General features: G+C 57.9%; 1 protein-coding gene across 6 annotated transcripts in view; it reads left to right on the forward strand.

Annotated features, from left to right (window-relative positions):
- Window positions 1-11,341, forward strand: part of IQSEC1 (IQ motif and Sec7 domain ArfGEF 1) — a 115,409-nt gene extending 104,068 nt beyond the window's left edge. For 4 of the 6 annotated variants that reach the window (XM_062200607.1, XM_062200608.1, XM_062200606.1 and 1 more), the window contains exons 12-14: window positions 636-812; window positions 6,559-6,608; window positions 7,766-11,341. In XM_062200607.1, coding sequence (XP_062056591.1) covers window positions 636-812; window positions 6,559-6,608; window positions 7,766-8,305 — 767 coding nt within the window. In that variant the 3' untranslated portion in view covers window positions 8,306-11,341. Of the gene's footprint in view, window positions 1-635; window positions 813-6,558; window positions 6,609-6,881; window positions 7,720-7,765 lie in introns of those variants that run through there. The other 2 variants (XM_062200610.1, XM_062200611.1) reach the window with 2 other exon arrangements.
- Window positions 11,342-25,314: the final 13,973 nt, after the last annotated feature.

The following is a 25,314-nucleotide window of genomic DNA, read 5'->3' on the forward strand; positions in this document are numbered from 1 at the left end:
TGGAAGGAGGCACAGAGGGGCTCAGGGAGGCAGAGCCAGTACCTCAGAGGCCCAGGCCATGTCCTGCCTGTTGGAGCTCATTTGGAAGACCTGGGGAGGGCCCCTCCTCATGGATAAGACCTTCCAGGGTTCTGCAGCTGACTGGAGCTGGGCTCTGCACTTCGGCGTGATTATTGTTCAGTCACCCTCATGTTTGTCCCAGCTGGTGAACAGGGCCAGAGCTGAGACTATCCTCTGGTTCCAGGTCTTACCCCCCCTCCCCCACTGGGGGTTCCTTAGTGTCCCCACCTCTGCCCGCTCTGGGGAAGGGCCTGGCTAGCCGTGCCACCCCCCCAAGCTCAGCCGAGTCTTTGGCTCCTCGTTTGCCCCTGATGCTGGAAAGTATCTTTGCTACAGATCACAAGGCTCTGTGGCCTCTCCAGCCTCCTGCCTGGCAGCCTCTCTGCTCTCTTGTGTCCAGGGTGGATCTCACGCCCTGTTTCCCAGAGACAGCCCTTCCTCTTTCCTGGTGTGCAGCACGGGGCCCATTCCAAGCCGAGGATCGTGCCCTCCGCGGCTTTGCCACCACCGCCCACCCCTAGGCTTCCTGCCACAGTCTGCACCCTTCTCACCACACTGGCGCCTCTCTGTTCTAGCGGAGCTCGAGAAGCAGAAGGGCGTCGTACGGCCCAGCATGTCCCAGTGCTCCAGCCTCAAGAAGGAGTCCGGCAACGGGACGCTGGGCCGGGCCTGCCTGGATGACAGCTACGCCAGCGGCGAGGGCCTCAAGCGCAGCGCCCTGAGCAGCTCCCTGAGGGACCTCTCCGAAGCCGGTAAGAGCTTGGCCGAGACCTTCCCCGCCCGACGCGGGCCGGACTGAGCCCGGGCGTCTGTAGTCGGGGCACACATCACATGCCAGGAGGAGCCTGCCGTAGCGGCCACTGGTGGAGGGCGCGGTCAGAGCACTGTTGGGGTTCCCGTGACTCTTCCAAGCCAGAGCAGCATCTGGCCACACAGGAAGGGTGTCCCCGAAAGACAGGGACTCAGGACCAGATTGTCCAAAGGAGAGGCAGCCTGTGCGGAAAGGCTAGGGAAGTTACCCCCTTTTTCCTTCTTCCAGGGTTTTTGTTTATTCATGTATTTATTTTCTGAAAATAACTGACTCCGAGCGAGCCAGGCGGCGTGTCCCGTGCTCTCTGTGCTGCGTGTCCCTGTGTTGATGCTGATGAGTGAGAGTGACTGACGCCTTCAGAGGTGCCTGCAGACCCCCCTTGCCTGCCTTCCCAGTCTTGCTTGCCCTGCAGGAGCCTCTTTTCCTGGAAACCTTGGCCTTGGGGCAGCCACAGTGATGGCCACTTTGGCCTGGGCCGGCTCTGGAGTGTCTGGGGAGAAAGGCCTGGTGGATGTTGTAGTTGTTCTTCTCGTTTTGTTTCTCCGTGTGTTTCATTTGCTGCCAGCCACTTGACCCTCAAGCAAGCCGTGCCCCTCTAACCTCCCTGATTTCTGGAGGGTGAGGGCTGCCCCTGAGCAGCGGGGAGCAGGAGCTTCTGCGAGCAGCCTTGTCCCGGCCCCGAGCGGAGAGCGGGCGGGCGGGCCCCAGCGGGCCCCTGTGAGCGTGGCTGCAGTCGGCTTGGCCTGCAGGGCTTCTGGAGGAGCTGAGGGTGAAGGGTGGGTGCCCAGCCGCCCCGCCCCTGCGAATCTGTGGCCAGTCAGCTGCTTGCGGGAGGAAGCTCGAGACTGCTTGCACTGGCGCTCACAGGCGCGTCTGAGCAGGCCAGGAGCCTGGCCTAGCCCTTGTTTTTTGGGGGAGACCCTTGGATGTGGAGTCCGGCCCCCTCTCTTCCTAGGGGCTTGCCCACCTCGCCCCTGGCCCCAGCCTGTGGGCAGGTCTGAGCCCCCTGAGACAGCCTGCTCAGGACCCCACCCCATTCCTGCTCTGCCAGCACCACTGCTCGTCAGCTTACTCATTCCTCGGAAGCGTTTTACTCTTTTTTTTCCCCCTTGAGTTGGAGTTTGTTTTTCTTTTGTTTTGTCATGATTTTGATTTTTTCCATTGTAAAAATCAGAAATCATTGCCAGCCGGAGGGTGGAAGCCAGGGCTTCTTAGGCTGGCACTGCTGACAGTTTGGGCCGCATCATTCCTGGCCATGGGGGCTGTGCTGGGCCTCGCAGGGGGTTGAGCAGCATCCCTGGCCCTGACCACTGGATGGCAGTGCCACCTCGTGACAGTCATGAATGTCCCAGGAATCACCAGGTGTCTTCTGGGGAGCAAGAACATCCCTGGCTGAAAAGTTCTGGTTTTCTGTGGCCTGGTTGGTCCGGCTTTGGGCTCCTGCAGGCTGTGGGCCCAGGGACTCTGAGTTTGTGCAGTGTGGCTGACTGTCCTCTCCCTTTCCTGAGCCACTGGTGCCCCAAGGGCCCAGTCTGCCCCACCCTGCTTTGGTAGCAGTGCTTTGTCAGAGCTGAGAGTCTTAAGCGCAGCCTCAGCCGTACCAGGTCCATTGGTCGGGCCTGTGCCTGTCCACCATCTGCCAGACTAGAGGACCGGACAGAGCCACATATCCAGGCCCATGTCCATGTGAGGAACAGCGCTCCAAGCAGCAGACGCTTACCATTTATTGTCACTCTGGCACTGTATTTGTGGATTCTCAGCTGAGGCCTCCAAGGGTTGAGTTACTCTGCACTTACAGTGAAGGAGGAAACCCACAAACAGCTCCTAGGGAGCTCCGTGCACCCAGGGCTGAGGGGAGGTGGGTGTTTGAGCCAGAGGCCACCTGCTCTGGCCTGGCTCTAAGCCGTGAGCTCCCCGGGGCTGGCGTGGTGCCGCCTCAGCATTGTGTCTGAGACGGAGGCAGGGTGAGCTTGCTGAGAAGAGCCGGGCCCTCTGGCACTGTCCTCCCAGAGCAGGGCACACAGGAAGAAGCCGCCACTGATTGGCAGTCACAGCTCCGTCTAGGAGATGATCCGCCTTGGATGTGGCCTTGGCCCAACATGAATCTGGGGAGCAAAAGGTGCCCACGGTTTGATGGCCCGGAAGGAAGCCTATCTGCATGTGCCCCAGGAGTCTCTGCCGTTCTGAGAGGTAGAAGGAAGGGGCCTCAGCTCTGCGCACCGAGTTCCGTGGCCTTAGTCTTCCTCCAGCTGGGACTCCTCGTCCTGTGCTCAGTCCAGCGGCATGAGGGCCTTGCGTGCCCAAGATCAAGACCTGGCAGAGGTTAAGGGAACAGCGGTGACAGGCCTTGGGGCCTGCCCACATGGGTGACATCATGGTGCACACTCTCTGAGGACCCCACGACATCCTGGCCTCCCAGCTGACCTGCCCACTGCCGAGTGCCTCGGGAGAGGACGTTTGCCAGGCTTCCAGGACCTGCTCAGGGAGGTACCTGTCACCTGCCTGCATCCTGCAACAGGGCAGCCGCATCTGGGAGAGTTGGTGGCAGTGACCAGTGCTCCTGGCAGATGGAAGATGCAGCCTGGGGTCCAAGGAGGGGCCGTGCTGTCGATTGCCTGGCTCCATCACCCCCTCCATGCCAAGTCCAGCGGGGCCCTGACACAGTCCACCCATGCCAGAGTCAGCTGACCTGACTCATCTCTCTGCTCACCTGCCACTCTCTATCAGTGCCTGGCCACGGTCAGTCTCTGGACCTCAGTTTGTCCAGCTGCTGTGAGGAGTCACACGGTGCACAGTCAGTGCCGAACAGGTGTGCATTGCTGTTTGTATTGTGGCCATTGTAACGGAGCGAGATCACCCGCCCGGCCTAGCACTGCTCGGACCCTGTGTAGCAGGGAAGGCCTGCCCCCAGCCCAGTCTGCTGCAGAGGAAGCAGCCATGCTGAGAAGAACTGTGTTGGGAGTCCTGCGGGCCTGATCTGACTCTAGGAGGGGCGCTGCTGGAGTGGGCTCACCCAAGGTCCTTTAGGCTCAAAGTTAGGGTGGGGGGCATCTGAAAGTAGCACCACTTGGGAGGAGGGTAGGACAGGCCAGTGTGCATGTATGTGTGCACGTGGGTGGTCACTTCCCCCCATTGGCACGTAGGTTTGAGTGAGTACTGGAGACGGCCTGCAAGTGTGCATGGGACGTCTGGCACGGGTTTGCCGGGCAGGTGCGCTGTGGCTGTGCCTCTGGGGATAGTTTCCTGGGACCTGAGTGTGGAGAGAGCCCCAGGGGTCTCCCTACAGCCTTGCTTAGCCCCCAAATGGAAGAGATGCTCCTGAGACGTCACACATCGCTCCAAGACAGCCCCATCCAAAGCCACCTCTGTAAGCCCGCATTGGGCAGGAGGAGGAGGAGCAGGAGTCTCAAGTTCAGGTCAAGACAGCACCAGTTTCCCAAGCCTGGCTCCCAGCCCCGCAGCGGAAGCAGAGTAGCTGGAATGGGCTGCAGGACACGGGCAGAGAGGCTGTCGCTTGTTTGTCAGCTGGGGAGGTCCCCCAGGCCTTAAAGGGCTGGAGAGCAGACTTCAGACCCCAGAGACAGCAGGCCTGTAGCTCTCAGCATTCCCGTGTGGCTCTGCAGCACTGGGGGTGTCTGATGCTCACAGCCATCCAAGACGGGGCGTCGGGGGTGGTGGTAGGGGTGTCTTCGCATGTCACAAATGGGGAAGCTGAGGCGAAGTGTCAAAGAACTGCCCGGTGGTCACACCTCTGCTGAGGAGTCTCCCCTTGGGAGGCTGGACTTGAACTCCGCTGGGCATCCTCGTGTAGGTGGGAGGGAAGAGAGGCCTGCCCCTCTTCTTGGATCCAGTAACAGGTGAGGGCCTGTGACCCTCCCCTTTCTTCTGACTGGAAACAAGGGCCAGAGACCCCTGTGGTCCTCCCCGCTGGAAGTGCTTTCTCCTAATTTGCGGTGCCTCACACAGGCCCCAGGACCTGAGGACCGCCTCACACAGGCCCGACTCCAGCACGACCTCTGTTGACCTGGCTTCTGCCTGGAACCGGAGTGTGGGGGTCAGCAGGCAAAGCAAAGGGAGCAGACAGCCCTTGAGTCTGCGTGGCTAGGCCCAGGACCGAGTCCTGTCCTGGCCAGAACACTAGGATGAGCACGACGAGGCCTGGGGGACGCACAGACGTGCCCTTCTCCCAGTACATGCAGCTCCCCTTGGCGTGGCTTTGAAAGGGGCTGAACAGGTGGTGCGGCCTCTTCCGTCTTCAGGCCGTGCAGTCTAACCCGGCCTCGGCTGCAGCTCAGAAGCCAATGCAGCTGTACTGTCCAGCCTCAAGGGTGGACAGGCAGGCTGGGGCGTGAACCTTACCCGTGGAAGTGGGCCCGGCCTTGGAGTTACGGCTTCACTCTTCACTGACGTGGACAGGGTGACACTGATGAGCCCAGTGTGCTACTGGACTCTGTCCTGGTGCTGTGCCGTGGAAGCTCATGGAAAGTGCAATGGGAAGACCCTCTGCCCTTCTCGTCCTTACCCCTGAGCTGCTGCTGAGGCTGGGCACCCACGGTGAGCCAGGTATGACGTCCTGCACAGACCCACGGAGAAGTCCTCCAAAGGGCTGGTGGAGGCCAGGGCGGGCCATGTGCAGCCCAAGCCAAGACAAAGACTCAGCCTTCCGGTACTTAGCGTACACACACTGCGTGCCTGCCGGGCCAGGGGCCAGGGGCCTGGTGAAGAAGACAGAAGAGACCTGCTGGCCTCGGGGAGGCCGTGCAGCATCCTGGGAGCAGTGCTGGCAGAGAAGTTGGGGGTCATGGGGCCCAGGGCTGGGAGGAAGGGCTCGCCTCAGCACCCGGCTCTGTCTCCTCACCCTGACCATAGTCACCGCACAAACCAAAATAAGCCCCCAGAAGGAAGAGGGGACGCCAGATGTGCTTTTGTCTTAACCATTGACCCCTGTCCTGCCGCGAAAGGGGAGAGGAATATATGTATATGTGTGTGTGCACGTGTACACACACATGTGTGTATATATGTATATGTGTGTGCGTGTATATACATATATGTGTGCACGAATATACATGTGTGTATACATATATGTGCCTGTGTGTATGCATATTCTGTGTGCCTATGTGTGTTCATGTGTGTTATACATGTGTGTGCATGTGTGTACATATATGTGTGTGTGCGTGTATATATACATATATATGAAATCTGCGGGAAGTCGGGCTGAGAGGATGGATCACACAGTCACTGTCGCCATGCTGCCCTCGGCTACTGCCCCATCGGCAGATGGCTGAGGCCGGCCTGTAGTCTGGGGAGGACAGACTGGAGTCGGGGGCACCAGGCCCACCTGTGCCCATGCCGCAGCCCCAAGGCCCCTCCCCACAGACTGCTGCTCCAAGAGGAGGGTGTCAAGTTCTGGGCTAGTTTAAATTTTTTTTTTTTCTTTTTTTTTTTTTTTTTCTTGCTTTTTAAAGCTCCATTTGAAAAAAGCAGTCTGGCTAGTGTGCTTCTGCCGGCTTCCCCACTGAGCCCCTCCTCTGCCCCTCGTACTGGGTGCCTGCGGGCAGGTGGGCCCCTGTACCTGCACTTGCTCTGGGCCGCCGTGCAGGCTCCGGCGCGGTGGCAGTGCCAGACAGGCAGGCAGCGCCCAGGCCTGGTGTCCGTGTCTAACCTCTGGTATTGCATGTTCTGGGCAGGGAAGCGAGGGCGTCGCAGCAGTGCGGGATCGCTAGAGAGCAATGTGGAAGTAAGTAGGAAGCGCCTCCGTCCAGCTGGCTGTCCTGTGTCACCTCCCCACTCCTTGGTTTCTGTCTGTCGTCTTTGTTGTTTTGGCTCTACGTCCCCTACTGCACAGAGACGCAGACACACCCCGCCCCCGCCCCCGCCTGCCTCGGTCCGGTGCATGCCAGCAGCATCCACGCCTCTCACTGCTTGTTTCAGGCTGAACAGTGTGGGGGAGGGTGGTTCTGGATCTTGTGTTTTAGTTTCCGCTTACCCCGTGTCCCTTGTGGTCCCCTAGCATGGTTAACCATCCGCAGCCACCGGGGGCTCTGCCGTGGCTACCACTGCTCAGCGGGGTAAGGCGCCGGCCACTGCCCCCTCTCACCGCCGCTTTTGCTGTTGGATGTTTCCGCCCAACTCCTCCCTCCGCGTTCCACATCCCCATCGCTTCCTTCCCGGAGTCTCCATTGCCGTGTGTCTGCAGTCAGGACCCCGTGGAATTGCTCAGCTCCTGGGAGGAGGAGCATCTTAGAGAAAGAACATGTCAGTGTGGATTTCACAAGACCCGTTCACCCTCCGGCCATCTCTGTGTCACTGTCCACATCTCCACCTCAGCTTGCAGACCGGTTTCTGTTTCCTGCTTCTCCCTGTTTGGTTTGCTGTAGGCAGCTGCAGTGAAGTGCCTAGGCAGCCCACATCCCCAAAGGCAGCTTTGGAAGTTGCACCTGTCCCTGTCACCTCCTGCCCAGACCCCTGCCGACGTCCCCAGGCAGGGCCAATGCCCCTGTCCAGTCGAGAGCTGCCAGGAGAGGGTAGGGCACCATGTGAGCACCCACTCAGCACACACAGCTCAGAAACCCGCCCAGTCTCTGTGCTCTGAGGCCTCTGGCACGCGCCCAGCTCCAAAGTGTCCGTCAGAAAGAGCGGAAGTCACATGGGGTCCATCCCGCCCTTCCCGCCCCTCACTTTTGTCAGGGTCCAGCTGCCCACCCCAGCCGTCCTGCGTAACACCATGCCAGGAGGCAGGGCCCGAGTTCTGCCTCCCCAGCCCTCCTCCTGTGGCCAGTGAGCTGAACGAAGGCTTAGCAGTCAGTGGGTGAATTTCTACATTAAAGAAAGAATCATTCTGACATGCGTGCTTTAAGATCTTTTAATTATGGTTTCTATGAATTTCCTTTTTAGGGCTCCATCATTAGCAGTCCTCACATGCGCCGGAGAGCTACATCAACACGAGAGTGTCCATCTCGCCCACACCAGCCTATGCCTCATTCATCCTCCCTCCTGGGCTCCTTATTTGGGAGTAAGAGAGGGAAGCCCCCTCCCCAGGCCCACCCACCCTCAGTCCCACCCCCACCGCCGCCCCACCCACCAATTCTGCCCCACCCTCAGCACTCCTCGGCTGGCCATCACCCGGGGCCCACAGAGGGCCTGCCGCAGGCCCAGGTGCATGGGCACCATGCCCAGTACTGCCACATGCAGCAGAATCCACCCCCCTACCACCACCACCACCACTACCACCCTCCTCAGCACATCCAGCACACCCACCAGTACCACCACGGCCCCCACGGCGGGTACCCACCCTATGGGGCTCATGCTCATGGCCACCCACCGCTGCCCTCGGCCCACGCGGGGCATACTGGGCACCACCACGGGCAGCCCCCCGCCCCGCCACCCCCCACCAGCAGCAAGGCCAAACCCAGCGGCATCAGCACAATTGTGTAGACAGCCTGGGCAGGGGACCCCGACTCCCCCAAACAACCGCACACCACACAGGGGCACGTCCAGGGGCTGCAAGCCTCAGACCAGACCCAGGGCACTTTTGTCTCCGTCTCTTCCCTCTGCCCCACAGCTGGATGGGCCCCTGTGGGCCTGCAGGGCTCCCGTTTCACGGAACAGAGGTCCTGATTTCATTTAGCACTGGCATCCTGGGCTCCGCCCACCTCTGTCCAAAGGTTGCGTCTCAGCCACCAACCGTCAGCCTTGAAACGGTGCCACCAGCCAAGTAGGTGTTGAACTGGCTCCCAGCCCACCCAGCTCAGCTCTCTGCGCCCCCTCTGTCCGCGCATATGAAAACCCAACCTAGGAAAAGAAGAAACGAGATCCTAAAAAACCAGAGACAAAACAAAACCCCAAAAACTTGCTGCATTAATGCTCTTTTATTGACAATGGGCAAAAAATTAAGTAGATCTGATATGGTTGATGAAAATACGTAAGTAAACTTTATATAATATAAATATATAAATATATATAAATATATAAATATATATATATATACACTGTATAGGTAGTATTTGTGTGTGAAAGGCAAGCGTTTCAGTCCACAAAATTAGCAATAGAGACCTCACAAGGAACTCCACTTTCCTGGTAGAAAGACAGAACCCTAGATGAATGTGTGAGAGAGTAGACCAAAAACTTAAATGCTAGGAACAAATTCAGACACTTCCATATTTTCATACAGAGAAGAGAAGTCCCTCTAGGACTGGCTGAAGTCTTTACACAATCATTGTTACTAACTGTGCCAAGTAACATAGCATCTAACTGTTTAAAAAGTCCAATATTGCTTTGTATAAATCCTTATTTTATTAACAGAATACTATCATAAGTAATCAGTATTATAACTGCTCTGTTATTTCAGGTAAGCAAGTAGATAAAATGCAGTAAACTCTACAGTAGCAACTCAGGACAACTAGTTAAGAGCCGGTTGTCTTAGGATATTGGTTACACAGAATCTTAGACACTTTAATGGCTGCAATAACTGTGAATTTTCATGATCCATCTTTCCTTTATATGCATCTGATTTAATGCGCACTCATGCAGAGTCCTCTGGGAGGGGCCCCCATCCACAGCAGAAGGATTCATCTCCCACACGACAGTGACAAACCCTCATGCGCGTCCCCCCAGCACCATGCCTTGCTCCTCCCGCCTCCAAGCACAGCGGGCAGAAGCCCTGGAGAGTGCTTCCAGCAGGAAGCACTCTGGAGCCCGGAGCTGACGCCTGCGTCTGGCAGCCCAGGGTGGTGTGTGTGTTCCCCGTGTTCTCTGAGTGGTAGCCGTGATCATTGTAATTCCATGTAGCCATGTGCTAGCAGAGCCCCCGTGTCCTCACCGTGGCCACCCACGTGACCCCGGCCGCCGGGGGCCTGGCCCTCGCCAGGCGAAGCCCCTGCTGCCTGCCCGTGGTCCAGTGAGCTGCCAGGGCATCCCATGACAGCTGTGCTCTTGTCGCTTGTGTGTTGTGGTGACACCGTGCGCTCCCCTGGGTCTGTGCCTGAGTCACCCACGGGCCGTGCTTTGTAGTTTCAGCCTTTCGAGCCTCTGCAGCCACCAGTGCTGTGCTCCTAAGCGTGGGACCCGAGGACTGCCTCACGGCCCCCGCGTGGGCGGAGCGCCCTTTCAGAAAGGGTGAAGCTACCGCCTGAGCCTGTGGGCCACACGGCTCTGTGTTCAGTGGACAGCAGGAGGAGAGAGGGGAGCCCGCCCCGGCTGGCCAGCTGGGGGGTTCGCGGATCTCCTTCCTCCCACCCCTCCTTGTCACGTCCTTGCCGTCACCAGACCAGCCAGTCTGCAGCCTGAGCAGTGCGTCCATCTGCACAGAGAGCAAGTGCAGCGACCTGGAGTTCCGCCTCTGCACCAACGAGTGGGACTTGACCTTGCCCTCCTTGTCCTTCCGTCCGTGTGACGTTTCTTTTCTTTGGCATCCGTTCGGAAAGAGATGACGAGCACCGTTGTGTCCGAGTCGACCCAGGCGGGCTGCTGGGGGGTTGCCTGGCTTCACTGACTCTGCAGGTCTCTGGTTTAATTCGCAGGGGTCAGCTCCCCAGGCACTGTCTGTCTCGCAGTGTCAAGGACATTCTGATAGGAAGAGCTGCATCATGCTGCCTGCCATCGGTGCCAGTCGGGTGAGCCTGCTCGCCACGGGCTGTCACTTTGCAAAAGTTCCCAGCGTCACTGTGGTGGACAAACGGCTGGAGGAGAGTGGTAGCCTACTGAACAGTACAGCTTTTCCTCACCCTCTCCTGGACCACGGGTCCTGTCTGACTGTAAATTCATGGTTGTTTCAGGAATGAGGCACAGCTGGGTACATCCTTAGGGGCATCGCCAAGGAGCAACCAAACAGAACAAGAACAAACAGTACATGCTAGGGAGGGGCCCACGCTCTCCAGGGGTGCCCTTCAGGACTCTGGGGTGCGTCCTGAGCCTGTGCTGTGGGCAGCAGGGTAGAGCGAGCGAGAGAGCTCTCAACCCACTCAGCTCTCCCCAGGTTTCCAACTTGAAAGTGTGCTTGGGTCCAGTGGGTGAGGTTCCCCTGTTCCCTGGGGAAGTGTCTCCAGAGGGGACAGTACTGAATGCAGGAGGCGGGAACCAGGCTGCCCAGATCTTCTTTGGGAAGCACCAGCTTCTAACAGGCTGGAGTCCCCGTGCTGTGTCCATGGGGCTGTGTCTGTAGATGCCCAGCCAGCAGCAAGCCAGAGCTTCAGGGCCCTGGGGGGTGGGGGGTGGGGAGGCAGCAGGAGGCAGCGTTTCCCAGGGTGTCTGTGTCCTTCCTCAGTGTCAGGACACACTGGGGACCTCCCTCAAGTCGCACAAGCTATTCCAGTTACCTAGAGAGTTGCTGACAGGAGCAGAGACCCTTCGGGGAGGCAGCTGGTAACATCACACACATCTTTCTGGGACGACAAGGAAATCATCTATTTGTATTTTTTTAAGTGTATGAATGAATTGTACTTTATTGTCAAAATAAAGTTCATCCTAATATGATGTGCACCCCGTGCTCGACAATGTCTTGGGTCATCCAGTGGAGAGTGATGCTTCCGTCACGCACTGCATGTAGCAGAGGCGTCTTGTTTTTTCTTGAAAATACAGCAGCTGTTTAAACACGCCCTTAGGTGTAGACTCAGCCTTGCGCAGGCGGCTTTGTCCCTGCAGCTACGCATGCATCTTAACCGATTTCCTTGTGAGACACCATCGCCCTGCCTGCCGGGAGCAGGAGTATTTGTGTAAGTGGCATAGGTGAGAGCGACAAGCGTCAAGGCAGCATCGCAGAGCTGATCAGAGCGACGTGGGGTGGGGAGCTGGGACGCCTAGGGCAAGGAGGGTTCTCCTCCGGTGACTTCCGCCCGCAGTCACACTGACCTTGCACAGTGTGTGTCTCCTTTGGGGAACTGCCATTCACCTCCCAGGTGCTTTAGACAATTAGAAGCGGGTCCTGAACCCAGACTATTCCAAGACTTAGACCCCTGGCTCCCCAAAAGCCCAGCACCACTGTGTAAGTGTGGGGAGGCAAGGAGGGCTTTCGTGTTCCTCTGCATTTTGTTTGTGAGTAATGAGCCTCTACTGATGTAAAACCATGACTGTGATCATGTGGAGCAATCAAATAAACCCTTTGAAACTCTCGGGCTCTTCCTTTTTTGAAAAGTCCTGAAGTTTCCCTGTTGGCCAGATGCAGATCTCCCGTTATTTGTCTTCACGGAAGACACTGGCCTGGCTGTAACTTGAGGATGTGGCTGTGAGACTTAAAGGGACGCCTCAAGTCTTAGCAAGCAACAGAAGATTTTGAAGGTATTTGTAATTTTTTTTTATTATTTATTTGAAATATATATAGAGAGAGGTCTTCCATCTGCTGGTTCACTCCCCAGTTGGCTGCAACCACCAGAGCTTTGCCGAGCCAAAGCCAGGAGCCAGGTGCTTCCTCCAGGTCTCCCATACAGGTGCAGGGGCCCAAGGGACTTGGGCCATCTTCTACTGCTTTCCCAGGCCATAGCAGAGAGCTGGATTGGAAGTGGAGTATCTGGGTCTCGAACCAGTGCCCATATGGGATGCCGGCACTGCAGGCCAGGGCGTTAACCTGCTGTATCACAGCGCTGGCCCCTGAAGGTATTTATAATTTCTACAGCGCTCAGTGAGTGCTGGTGCTTCTTTGGACTTGGAGCGAGTGCATAGCTGCTGTGAGGTGGGAACCCCTATGGGAAAAACATCAACCAGAAACCCTAGCGGCCCACCCCGAATGTTGAAAGAGGGGTTCTTAACCGGAGGTCAGAGCTGCCTGGCTTTCCACACTGGCTGATGGAGTGTGCAGAAGCCGGCAGTGCGAATGCCGATTCTTCCGGAAGGGAGAGTCCTTAGGAACACGATTAACGGGTTCTCTTCCTCCTCTCCTGGCCGGACTCCGTTACAGAGAATGCCGCCTTGACGTTTCCCGTGCCTGTCCTGAAAGGAGGCAAAGCTGGTGGACGGAGCCTTGTGGGGGATAGAAAGGGTTGCTTTAGTGACCCAGGTTCGCAGTGGCTCGCCCCACCTACGCAGGTGAGTGCTGATTGAGAGGGCAGCTTGGCGCCCTCGTTCTGGCTCTTTGGAAGTTTGGTTCATCCAGACTGAAACCAGGAAACAGGCCATCCCGGTAAACGTGCTGGGTGCAGTCCCTTCTCCGGCCATTCCGGTCCCTTCTGGAGAGGTAAGCTGGTTTCTGAGAGTCCCCCAAATACTTGGCTCTGTCTGGTTTTCCAAGCATTGAGGCTGCCGTCCAGGAGCTACTGGAGGTAGCTGGGCTCCCAGGTCAGCGCCTCATGCCGTGGTTCCGTGGCCCCACCACCTGCGATTGTGAGCTCCTTGGGGGCAGGGCTGTGTCTGATACACCTGTCTGTGCGGGGTCTCAACACAGGGACGGGCTTGTCAGAATGTATCCAGCCAGGGATGAATCGATGACTGGAAGGCCAAGAGGTCGGATCACAACAAAACCAGTGTTTTATCTTGGAGTGTGAAAATCATGGCCATCACCAAAAACATGGAAACCTGTGTGCTCAGCCCCCTGACATTGAGAAGCCTGAGTCGGGGGACCCTTGGCCCAGGGACTCCTAGGAGACGGTGGCTCATGCACACTGACCGTTCTGTCCCGGGGGCTGCACGTGACTTCTGTGGCACACGCCTCCGCCGGCTTGCTCAGCCCTGGCTTCCCGTCTCTGAGCTGCTGTTGGGGCTGCCCATGTGTTCCTCTGGAAACAGTTTCCCCGGCTCCTTCGGTCTCCTGCCTGCAGGTTCCTTCCCAGGCTCCGTGCAGGATAAGCCTGCTCCACAGACCAAGTGCGTGTGGCTTAGAGGACCAAGCCCAAGCCCTCGTCTCTCCTTCCTCCCCACCCCAGCCGCTGGGTTCAGTCTCCCATCTATAGAGCTCTACTTCCAGGTTTCATCTCCAGCACAGCCAAACGCACGAACAGATGCACAGGAAACCAGGTCCTGGACCAGGTATTGGACAAATGGCTTCATCACTCAACTGTTCAGCCCCAAAGTTGGCGTTGTTCTTGACCCCTCCCTTGGCTAATCAGCCCCTTCTGTCACTAAGTCTCCTGGATTCTCACCTCCTATGTATTCTGGAATTCACTCACTTAGACTTGACTTCTCTGAGCCTCTGCGGCCGTTGTCCATCTCTCACTGGCTGGGCTGCCGGCCTCCACAGCAGGCCCCCGAGAGCAGCAGAGTTGATGTTGGAACCCTGTGCAGAATACAGAGCCAGCTGAGGACTGCACAGAACAGAGGCCACGGTGTGGACCTTGTGGTGCTGGTGGTGGGAGGCAGGTGACGACAGCTAACATTCATGTCCGTGACAGGGTGACCCCAGCGGAGAAACAGTGAGGGGACGTGAGGTGCGGTGCATGAGAGCCGCCTGGCACTAAGGGAAGGGCTTGGGAAGTCCGTGGGGCCACATGGGGCAGAGGGCGGTGCCTCTGGAAGACAGGACAGCCCTTGGCACAGGGAGATTGACCGTGGAGGCTTGGTGATGACGGGAAGGAAGGAAGCAGCTAAGCTGAGGTCCCGGTACGTGAATCAGAAGACAGAGCTAAAGCCTTTCACAAGGAACCGCAGTTCCCTCCGCGGCGCCAGAGGCGTTGCTGGAGCCCAAAACCAAATACTCCCTTCCCCGCGGGCCCACTGCACTGCTGCTCTACAAAAACCCGGGGGATATACACATGCGTTCAGACAGAAGTCCCTTTTCTAAAAAAGAAACCTGTGTAGGTAAAAGTCGGAACAGGGTAGGAAGCCAACAGAGGAATTGTAGCACAACACTCCCATCAACCAGAATTAAGCAATAACAGATAGGGAAGCAGGCCACAAATTAAGACTTCAAAAGCTCATAGTATGGATAAGTAAGATGTGCTCACTGAACTGGAGAGAGAGAGAGAGAGAGGGTGCAGAGTGACCTCAGATGCCCAAGGGAGACTAGATGGGACAGAAGGTGTGGAAACAGACACGGTGGGTGGAAATAATGGACCCGAGAAAATGAAACTGAGCGAGGTCACACAACGTATGGGTGTAGTGGTGGGAAAAGGCCATCCAGCATGTGTATAATAGGTGTCCAGCAAGGACAAAACCAAAGTAGAACTGAGACATAGAAAATTCTATAAAAACAAAAAAACCCACCAAGATCCTGAGTTTCCACTGTGTTCTTGGGGGAAAAGAACTAACCCAAGATGTACTGACACCAAGAGGTATATCCTTGTAACGTGATTGACGGTTGAAGAGAAAGAAGAACTTTGTTGGCTTTTCAGGCAGTAAGAGTAAAGGCACTGGCAAAGAAAATCACGTTGACATCAGGTTTCTCAAAGTGCCAGTCAAGATGGCAGTGAAGCAGCATTTTAGAAAACAAGGAAACAAAAGCACGAGCCAAAGGTTTTCTGTCTTTCAGGTGTCAGTGACACAGGTAAGTAGCTTCGCACTGCGTTTGCATGTGCGAGAATGTGGTACTTACACTAGTACGTTCTCTTACTTACACGTACTCTACTTACGAGTGTTTGCTAAGGAGAGTCTCAGGACAAACCAACCAGGAGATTTTTGGAGAAATGTTAGCAAAAGGACTTCAAGTGAGCAGTGTGTACATTTAATTATAGACCTAGAACGTAAACACAAGTGGTAAAAGATGGAAGAATATCATGTGATGGTATACAGACAAAACAGAGCTAGCACAATACTCGGAAGAGAAATCAGAAAGGAGAAAGCAGAATAGAAAGTCAGAAGGCAGCGTTTACACCTAACGATGCTAACGAGTGAACGGCACCTTCAGAAGAGGGGTGGGGGAGGCCTCGGGACACCGTGTGCAGGTGCTGAGCCAGCTACCTTTTCTGGCTGGGCTGCGGGATGCCCAGCTGGCCAGGAGACTTCTGGGTGTGACTGTGAGTGTGTTTCCGGGAGAAACAGTAGACCGAGTGAAGAAGAGAGCCCTAGCAGCTATGAGCCAACGTTATCCAGCCCTTGGAGACCCGCATAGACTCAAACGGTGATGGACAGGTGAGTCTGCTGTGTGGGAGGGACGCTGGCTTCTCCTGCCTGCGCACTTCAGACTGCAGGCCCCGGGGCCTTCGCAGTTGCCTCTCACACCCCCGTCCCTGCAGGCTCTCAGGGCTTTGGCTGGGGCTGAGAGGTGCCACTGCCGGCTCTCCTGGTCCATCCTCAGACTTTGGGTGTAGACTGAATCGCGTCACGGGCATTCTGGGTCAGATCATTGGGACTTCCAGCTCCATCATGGCACAAACCAATTTCTTGCATAAATATCCATTGCTTTTCCTTGGATGACCCTAAGTAAAAGTGCTCTGGAACAAAACCACAAACCTTCCTAAATGTAGAAACAAAGCAAAAAACGGGCAGAGGGGCAGAGACCTCAAGAATGAAAGATACACTGCAAATGTAAGAATATCCACAGTAAATTTACAGAACAAATACCAAATGCATCAGTTACCTCAGTCAATGTAAAATGTGCACAGATCCCCTGTTGAAGACTGGTGCATGTATCGGTTAGCAGTTGTCACAGTCATTCTGGATGACAGCCCCAAAACTCAGTGCCATCGCAAATTTTATCTCAGTCACACGTCTGCAGATTGGGCTCCAGCTGTTCTAGACTGAGGTCCGCCGCGGGCTGCAGGCTGGATCTAGATCTTTCCATGTGTCCCTCTGAACCAGTGCCTACTGCTCACAGCAAAGGCTAGAGTGCACGAAGGTGAGCACGCATCAAACCTGACTGCATGCCATGCCCACCCAAAGCCCCAAGCCTGCAAAGTAAACCCTGCCCAGTCTTTGAAAATACGAGTAGTGGGGCCACGTTTTGGCAACACTCACCGCTTTTTGAGGTTTTTTTTTTCAGCCAAGTGCCGTGGCTGGCAGAGAACGAGGAGGTTCGCTACTGTCCAATGTGGATGACCATGCACCACCCTGTCCCCGTGTGACAGAGGGCTGGAGAGGGGATGGCTCATGGGACAGGGGTGTGGCTGCCCAGCAGCAATAGCTTCCAGTGTCCTCTGGCACAGTAGGGTAGCTGTGGGTGACACGGTTATTGGTTATTGTGTACTTCCTAAAAACTAGTAGAGAAATCTTCAGTGTCCTGAATACAAAGAAATGATAACTCTGTGAGGTCCCAGGTGTGTCAGTGATCCTGATCGGACCAGTTTATGTGTCCTGAAATGTCACATTGTACCCGTGACTATGTAGAATTACAGTCATGTCATTAAAAGTAGGAAAATATATTAAGATGTCTGGATGGCCAGGGCGCATGTCCGTAAATGGACGGACGGACAAACCGTGGTATGTCTGCACAGTGGGGTGTTTATTACACAGACATGGGAAGGAACCAGGACTGCATGAGCTGCAACAGGATGGAGCTTGAAAGCGATGCCACGTGAAGGGAGCCAGCCCCCGAGCCAGAGCCGTGCTGTAGGACTCCATTGTGGGCCAAGTCCAGAAAAGCACACTTACGGTGGCAGAGAGCAGACTCCTGGCCGCCTGGGCCGGGAGTGGGGACGGGGATCCATCCTACTGAGCACAAAGGACCCCATCTGCGGGAGGAGATGCTTCTCCAGCTACCTCGTGCTGATCGCGCCCCACGGGGACATTCCCGGAAATCCTGGAGGTCCACAGCGATAGCTGGGCAAGCGGTGGCAGGGAGCAGGCGCCAGTGCCCGGCAGCCAGAGGGGGGTCTTCAGAAAGCCCCCAGGGACCCTAGAGCCAGGAGGAAGAAGGAACAAAGCAGATCCTTCTGTGGCCTCAACGGCCCCTCCCTCCCCAGTCTGTAGACGCCATGGATTGTCAGTGTGACTGCCCCGCCTTGCACGCAGGGCTGGAGGCCACTGCCTCACTCCCACACCCCAGAATCTCATTTTTGGCCCATTTAAAACCATGTTGACTCTATGTGTGAGAAATAACCCAGTGAAATAATAACCCCATGAAAGACAGCTTAGTCGTGGTGCGGCCATGAGTGACATCGGGCCACAGAAGCCCGTAGGACAAAAACCCCAAAGTGGGTCAACGGCTGGGGTTGCTTTGCATCCGTTGTAACCTGTGGCAGCACTGTGACCTGTGAGCAGTGGACGCTGTTACACAGTGCACTGCCATCTCAGTTCTCGGAGCCTGGATGATGCCACGATGATGTAACTCCCCTACCCTGTTCTAGGTCTGCCCAGCAACACCCACCCGTCGTGCCCACCCCTCACCCGGACTCCAGTGCCGTGTCGGGCTGGGATTGTACCTCCCAAGTTTCACTGCCAATGAGAGGCTGGGGGAGGGGACTTTCCTCTGCATAGCAGGGATAAAGGAACTGAGCCTCTGGGGGCGTGCCTGCTCAATAAATGCCTCCCTTTCTGCTTCCCTCACGTGTCTGACTCCATCCTTTCCTGGGTGGTGGTCTCAGGTGGGCCTAGTTCCCACCGTTGCACATCCAGAAGCGGGCACTGGCCCTTGGTCCAGCACCCACAGCCTCCTTCCCTGAGCTGGGGTAGGACTGGCCGCTGTCTTGGGTGATGAGGCTGCAAAGAATGTAGTGCGTGCCAGCAGGGGGAGCCAGAGGGGAGCCAGAGGCTGGGGGCTGTGCGAAGGGTGCCTGTCTGCCCTGGCTAAAGGGGCCCTGGGGCAGGTGCATCCTGGTAGACGCACCACAGGCATCTGTCCTTAGCATCCGGGGTTTCTAGTTAGCAGTCCCCAGGTTGCTGCTGCTGCTGGGGTGTGGGCAGGCGGCAGTGCTGTCTCCGCGAGAGCCCGAGTCCCCTCTGCGTGAGGCTCAATTTTTAGACTCATGGAACTCGCGGAGCACCGGAAGGGCCCAGTGCGTGTGCAGAGCTCTGGAAGCGGCTGCCCCCATGCTGTGGGTAGAGAGGCATGCCTGGCAGTCTCGGGACCTGGGCTCCAGCCTCAGCTCTGCGGCGTGCCCGCTGCCCTGGCCTGTGCTGTGCTGGGGTCTTCAAAGTCAGGAGCGAGGATGGTGAGCCCTGGCTTGGGAACCAGGCAGTCTGGATTTCCAGCCAGCACCGCTACACACTCGCTGTGTGGCTCTGGGCAGATCTCTTCGCTTCTCTGAGCCTCGTGTCTCATCCCGAGCTGGAGCTCAGGCGTTTTGAACAGAACTTTGACGAATTTTTGAGAACGTCCGCAACAGAGGCCGGAAGCCCACGAGGGAGGTTGTGCGGGGATCTGAGCTGGGCCCCTCCTGTGCGTTATCAAGGAGGGGAGATGGTGCTGATGGAGCTACAGGGAGGAGCCAGCGGCCTCCTCCGCTCCCCATAGGTAACCGTCGAGCGCGGGATGGGGGCTTCTACTCAGAGTAGGAGCTCCCGAGAGATGGCATGATCAGTGAACGCGTGCGGCAGGTTGCCGAATTCGGAGACACTGACTTGACGGCACTCCTCTGCGAAGGCGGAGAGGAAGCCCCGCCCCGCCCGCGGCCACGCCCACGCCCGCGGCCACGCCCACGCCCTGGCCACGCCCATTTCCCAACAGCCCTCAAACGGCTTGAGGCAACGGCCTCCCTGAAATCCAGTCGACGTCAACCGTCGCCCGCACTCCGGGAGCGCACGTCGACGTCAACCGTCGCCCGCACTCCGGGAGCGCCCGCTGAGCCGGAGGTCCGAGCCGCTGCCAGCAGCGCAGCCCACAGGTATTCCAGGCGCCTGGGGGACCCGAACGCCCCAGCCCGGGGTCCCTCCCTCTGCCGCCTGGCCGCCTGCCCTCGGGGGCCGTCTCAATCTCGCTCTCGCTCTCGCTCTCGCTCTCGCTTCTCCGCCTGCCCGGGCTCCGCCCGCACTGACCAGAGTTCGGCCCTGAGCCCCGCGCCCGGGCCCTGCCCTGCCCGGCCTCGCCCGGCGCTTGCTGGTGCCCGGCCCTGGCCTGCTCTGCCTTCCCCGGACTGCAGACGCACGGTGGCCGCCCTGGCCCAGCCGCCTGCACCCTGGCCGGGCCGCCCGCCCGCCCCCTCCCGGGCCTCCCAGAACGGCGCCCACCTGGGCCGGCGTCGCGGGCACGCGGACACCGACTCCGGGTTGCGGGAGGAGCAGCAGCTGGGCCCGGGCTGGAGGAGCTGGCGGCTCCTTCTCCCGACACCGCCAGCCCTGCTCTCGCGGTCCTGCTCCCCGGGTTCCCTAACTCCACGGGAACCCCCGTGTGCCAGGCAGAGCGGTGGCCCGGGCCAGGGAAGGGGCAGAAGGAGGGGAGGCGGGGAGGAGAAGGTGGGCATCCCTGGGAGAGAGGGGCCTGCCTCGTGGGAGCAGGACTGGTGACGGCCGTCATTGTCTCCCAGTCCGGAGGGCCAGCAGGTCCCTGTGCACTGGGACAGAGGACGACAGAGCCTGGGTCCTCCAGGGCCGGCGTGCCCCAGTGTGACCTGGAGGAGGACGTGGGGCCAGGGCCAGGGCCCAGGAGGGAGACTCCGAGCGCCCGGACAGCGGCGAGCCCTGAGCTGGGCCTCTGCCTACACCTGCGACTGACTGAAGGGTCCCCCATGAGCCCGTGGAATCTCCCGGCCTCGCTGGCCTCCCTGTGCGCTGGGTAGGTGCCGGAGCGCAGTGCCCACACTCTGCAACAAGGGGGTGCGCTAGTGACATTTTCCCAGTGGTTTGGGGCGCAGGGGCCCAGCGTTCCCCTCCCCCAGTGACGGCCAGGATCCAGGTCAGAGAGAAGCGGCTGCTTCTGTGGCCGCTGGGCCTGGTGGTTGACGCCGCTGTCCGCTGTCCATAGCAGAGCCCCTGGGGTCCTATCTGGCTCCACCTGGCCCTGGTTCCCGCTTGTGAGAGCCTGGACGGCAGCCGAGATGGCTCAGGCTGTGGGGCTCCTACCGCCCTGTGGAGCCCGTGGGTTGAATTCTGGACTCCGGGCTGAGTCTGGGCTCTTTGGGGGCATTTGAGGGCTTGGGCAAGCTGCTGAGAGCGCTCTTTGTCTCTGCTTCTCTAAGACCCGCACCTTGAACAAGAATCAGCAGTCGTTGGTGACCCCGCTGTGGCCCTGGGCTGCACACTGTGTCCTCAGCAGCCCTGAGGAGCAGGCGAGGCTCTGTCTGCTTTGCACAGAGGCGGAGGCCAGGGAGAGGGGAGGAGGCGTGGGCTCCCGTGAGCTGGCCGTGCAGCACCCGTGCCTTGGTCAGTAGATGTCGCCTCAGATCTGCTGACACACACACTGCGTGTCAAGGCGCAGGCAGCAGCTGGGGCCACAAACTCTCTGGGGTCACAGCCAAGCAGCCCCACGCCCGGTGACCACAGCCAGGGCTCTGCTAGGCCGCTGACCTCAGCTGGGCTCTGGGGCGGTGGCTCATGTGTCTGTCACCGTCCTCCTGGAGTGGGCCAGCCCAGACCCCTGCTTCCTAAGGCAGACAGGAGGGCTAGCCCAGTGCCACTGGCACTCTTCAAGGTCTCCTACATGTCGTTTTGGCCAAAATGTTGAACCCCCAATGTGAAAGTCAGCAAATCCTCCATTTAGGACAGACACCTTGCTCGTTTGTTGGATCGGTTACAGGAATTATCTCCGCATGATGACTGCTTGAGCTTTGCCTCGGAGTTGGGATTCTTGCTTCCGGTGCTGGGAGGCTACTGGTTAGGTGCACACAGAGGCACGCTGGAAGGGCTTACGACGTGGTGACTGCCTCTGTCTGTCAGGATGCTTTATATTGCAGGCCGATTGATGGCAGTCCCCGAGGAGCCTGGACAGAGCCTGGCTGACAGCAACACAAAGACTGAGCGCGAGCTAGTTTGTCCTACCGGTAACCCCCGTTGCTCGTGCAGCGTCTCCTGAACTTGATCTTCTGCTTGGGGCGCCGCCTCCTTCCGTAAGCTGCTTTTGGACATGTGATGCCTTCTCCATTTTTTTTTTTTAAAGATTTATTCATTTATTTGAAAGAGTTAGAGAGAGAGAGAGAGAGAGGGACAGGATTTGTAACTTGCAGGGCATAATGGTGGTTTTTGCCAAAAAAAAAAAAAAAAAAAAAAATCTGAGCTGTCCTTCCCAAGTCCCCATGAAACCGGACAGGGCTGGCTGCAGCCAAGAGTGCACCGAGCGTGCGCAGGTCCACCCAGACGGAAGGCAGGGTTCTCTGGTTCCTTGTCACTTTAGAGGACACACCTCCGGGGACGCTTCAGCAGCGTGTTGGCACACGCCGTGTGTGGCAGGCGTGATGTGCCAGGGTGCATGCTCAGAGGCCGTTCCCAGCTGTCTTCCCAGCCCCTAGCACGTTCCATTGCTATGTTTTGCCCAGTTCTGCCCCTCGCTCCGTAAGTTCCCAAACCCCTGTCTGAGCAGGAGGTGGATTTGGCCTGGGACACGACGTGTTGCTTTGTCCGGCAGGCCTGTAGCTTTGCTGGCCAGAGAATCGGCAGTGTCCTCTCTTGGAAGGGGAGTCCAGTGTTTGTCTGGTGGTCACAGCGTGTCTGTGAATGGGAGGGCCTGCCGTCTTCTAACATTGGGCAGCTTTGCTCCCAAATGCGGGCCAGGCTGGGCCCTCTGCTGGCTGCCACAGGGCTGTGCTGGGGATTGGCCAGAGGCTGCCCCCCCACGACCCCATCCCTGCAGCACCTCCAGACCGGCTCTCTTGGCTGCCATTTTATTCTGCTTAATCTTAGTGCCAGGTCCCGGGGGAGGCTGGCGAGGCGCCGAGGGTGCGCAGTGGCAGGGCCGCTCCCTCTCAGAGTGTGCACCTGACTGGCGCACGCTGATGCCTGCCTGGCCCCCCAGGTCCTGCTGCTGTGCGGGTGAGAGCACTGGACCTAGGCCTGCCCCAGGCTGGGAGAGCAGCATGGAACATCCGGCCTCCGGTGGCATCGGGCTGCTGGTGGGTTGCGGGGACAGGTCTGTTGTTCCGCAGGAGGTTAAGAGGAGAATTCTCAAATCCTTGTCTTCTAGATCATAAAGGGCTACAGACGAGGTTGACTGAGAAACAGTCCCTAATGCCCTAATGTGACAAGCAGGTGCGGAGGTTCATCGGTGCTGCGGTGACCAGGACCTAAGCAGGCTGACGGAGGCGACTTGTCCCGCAGTGGCTGAGCTGCTCCTGCAGCCGGGAGTACAGGTGCGTGGAGTGTGTGTGTGGCCTTGCGTGGGGTCCACACTCGGCGCCGTGTGCTCCGGGGACCTGCAGCTGCGCCTTCGCCCTGAGCGTTGTAGAAATGCAGGCACCCAGGCCCCATCCAGACCCCCGAGTGGGAACCTGCACCTGGGAGTAGCAGCTGGGTGGCTTATGGCTGGCTTCATGGGTAGGTAGTTTGACCTAGTGATTTCCTGGCTGTTTGAAAATGTTTTGTGGCACTTGATAGTTGTTTCTTTGTGTGTGTCTCGATGCACATGGTGTACACTGTGTGCCTGTGCGCTTGTGTTGGGTGCATTCCCCCCCACACACACACACTCCTGCCAGTATTGTGGCTTTGGGTTGTTGCACGGCTCTGCTGGCGCGCTGGTCGCAGGCCAGTGGGCGGGGGCCGCCTGGATCCAAGCAGTAGGAGGGTGTGTGTGAGCAGGGGAGATTTTGAAGGATAAAAGATTGCGGCCCTGTGAGGGAACATTTGATGTCGGGTGCATCTCATTACAAAGAACAGGAACTGGAGCTGACACAGGTGGGTCACGTTCCCAAATTCCAGTAGCGGTCCAGGCTGGAACATCCCAGTCGCAGGAGCCTCTCTCGCCTGCTCAGCCTGCCCCTCTGCTTGGCTTTTCAGTGGTGGACAAAGATGACGTTGCTGCTGAAGCCTCAAGTCATGCTTGACCCCTCCCGTGCTCTCAGGCCTGGGCCTCCCCACCCAGCACCTGGTCGTTGTGCCCGCCTGTCTCATTCTTCGGAGCGCTCTCTGTCTTTCCCGCGCCTCTCTCTTTCCCCCAGTGCTAGTCCTCTCCGTACCCAGGTTCTTTCCAGTGGACTCTGCCCAGCTGCTGCCGCCTGATCTGTCATTCATGCCTTTGTCCCTGGCACTTCGATGCTCTGTGACTTTTCGTGGCCGTCCCGGGCTTTAGGAACAGGTGCAGACTTTGGAGTCTGACCTGGAAGGCCTTGGGTGATGTGCTCCCAGGGCTCCTTCCCGCTGCCTGTGCCGCCCTCACACCCTGGGGTGCTCCCTGGACCCCAAAGGCACCAGGCTGTTGCTCGCTGCGGGCAGGCAGCCACCGTGCCGTGGGGCTCTGCACCTCGTCTCTGCTTGCGTTGTATGAGTCCTTCCACACTGGGCCAGCTTTCACCTGCTTTCCCCCAACTTGTTCCGGAAGCTTCTCTTGTCTCACCCGTGCATCCCTACATTGGTTAAGGGTTCCACACAGGCTTGGTTACTGCTGCATTGGTTCAGGCCCCATCCTGAGAGATGAAGACATGGGGGGGGGGGCGGTCAATTCCCTACCTGGCCCAGGAGGCTCTGGGTGTCCTGGCTTTGCTAAGGACCAGCGGCTCTCTGATCCAGGTACTTAAGTGTCCTGTTCATCGTCTCTAAACTGGGGCGCAGGGCCGAGTCTGCCTTCCATTGGGTTCCTTAGCCTAGGAATTGGTGCAGCTCCAACTGTGTTGATTGCAGTGAAGGGCACAGCTCTAGTGGTCTCATTCGGAGGCAGCCGTGGCCAAGAGGGCGGAGAACCTGTCCCAGGCTGTGCATGGTTGCTCTGCGGTTCCTGCTCTAGGCGGCACGTCCGAGCCAAGGACCCCGGGAGGGCGGGGCCCGCACCTGTCTCACCATGGCTTAGCTGCCTCCTGGGGAAGTGACTGCTCCGTGGTGGGCATTCAGTACGGGTTTCTGATCAGCCGAGTCAGTGACCCTTTCTTCTCCTGCCCTCTAGAGGAACGGAGACGTTGGGTTCCGGCCAGAGAAGGTCTCGGTCTGAACTGGGCCTGGAAAAACCGATGCCGTTGAGGAGGAGTGAGCCAGGAAGACCCACCAGAGAAGTCAAAGCCGAATGAGACTCCGTGGCTCGGCGCGATGAGCTAGCCAACCTCCGTGAGCAAGCTGCGTGTGTGAGCCTGGCAGAGACGCTGGGGTTCAGGGTCGTGGGGGCAGGCCCCGGGCATCAGCCCCTGCCAGCAGCACTGCCCTGGCTCTGTGGCTTCCTTTGTGTGCTTCTCTCTCTTTACTTTGTGTGTCATGTGAATTCCAAAAATGTCTTCAGACGGTAGGAATTAGGTGGCTTTAGAAGCACCGTGAATATGGAGAAGTAGAAACCAAGCAGGGGAGAACATACCATGCTATCATGAGCAGCAGTCAGGGCAGCGTTTTGTTGATCGTCATAGTGCAAATCCATTGTCTTGCTCGGACTTTTTGAAAGATTATTACTTATTTGTAAGGCAGAGCATTAGACCGAGAGGGAGAGATCTCCGATCTGCTGTGCACTCCTCAAATGGCCACAACAGCTGGGGCTGGGTCAGGATGGAGTCAGGAACTAGGAACTCCATCCTGGTCTCCCCCAGGGGGGCAGACCTGAGTACTTGGGCCGTCACCCTCTGCCATCCCAGGTGCATTAGCAGGAAGCTGGA

This window comes from Lepus europaeus, chromosome 9 (genome assembly GCF_033115175.1).
Source record: "Lepus europaeus isolate LE1 chromosome 9, mLepTim1.pri, whole genome shotgun sequence".
NCBI classification, from domain to species: Eukaryota; Metazoa; Chordata; class Mammalia; order Lagomorpha; family Leporidae; genus Lepus; species Lepus europaeus.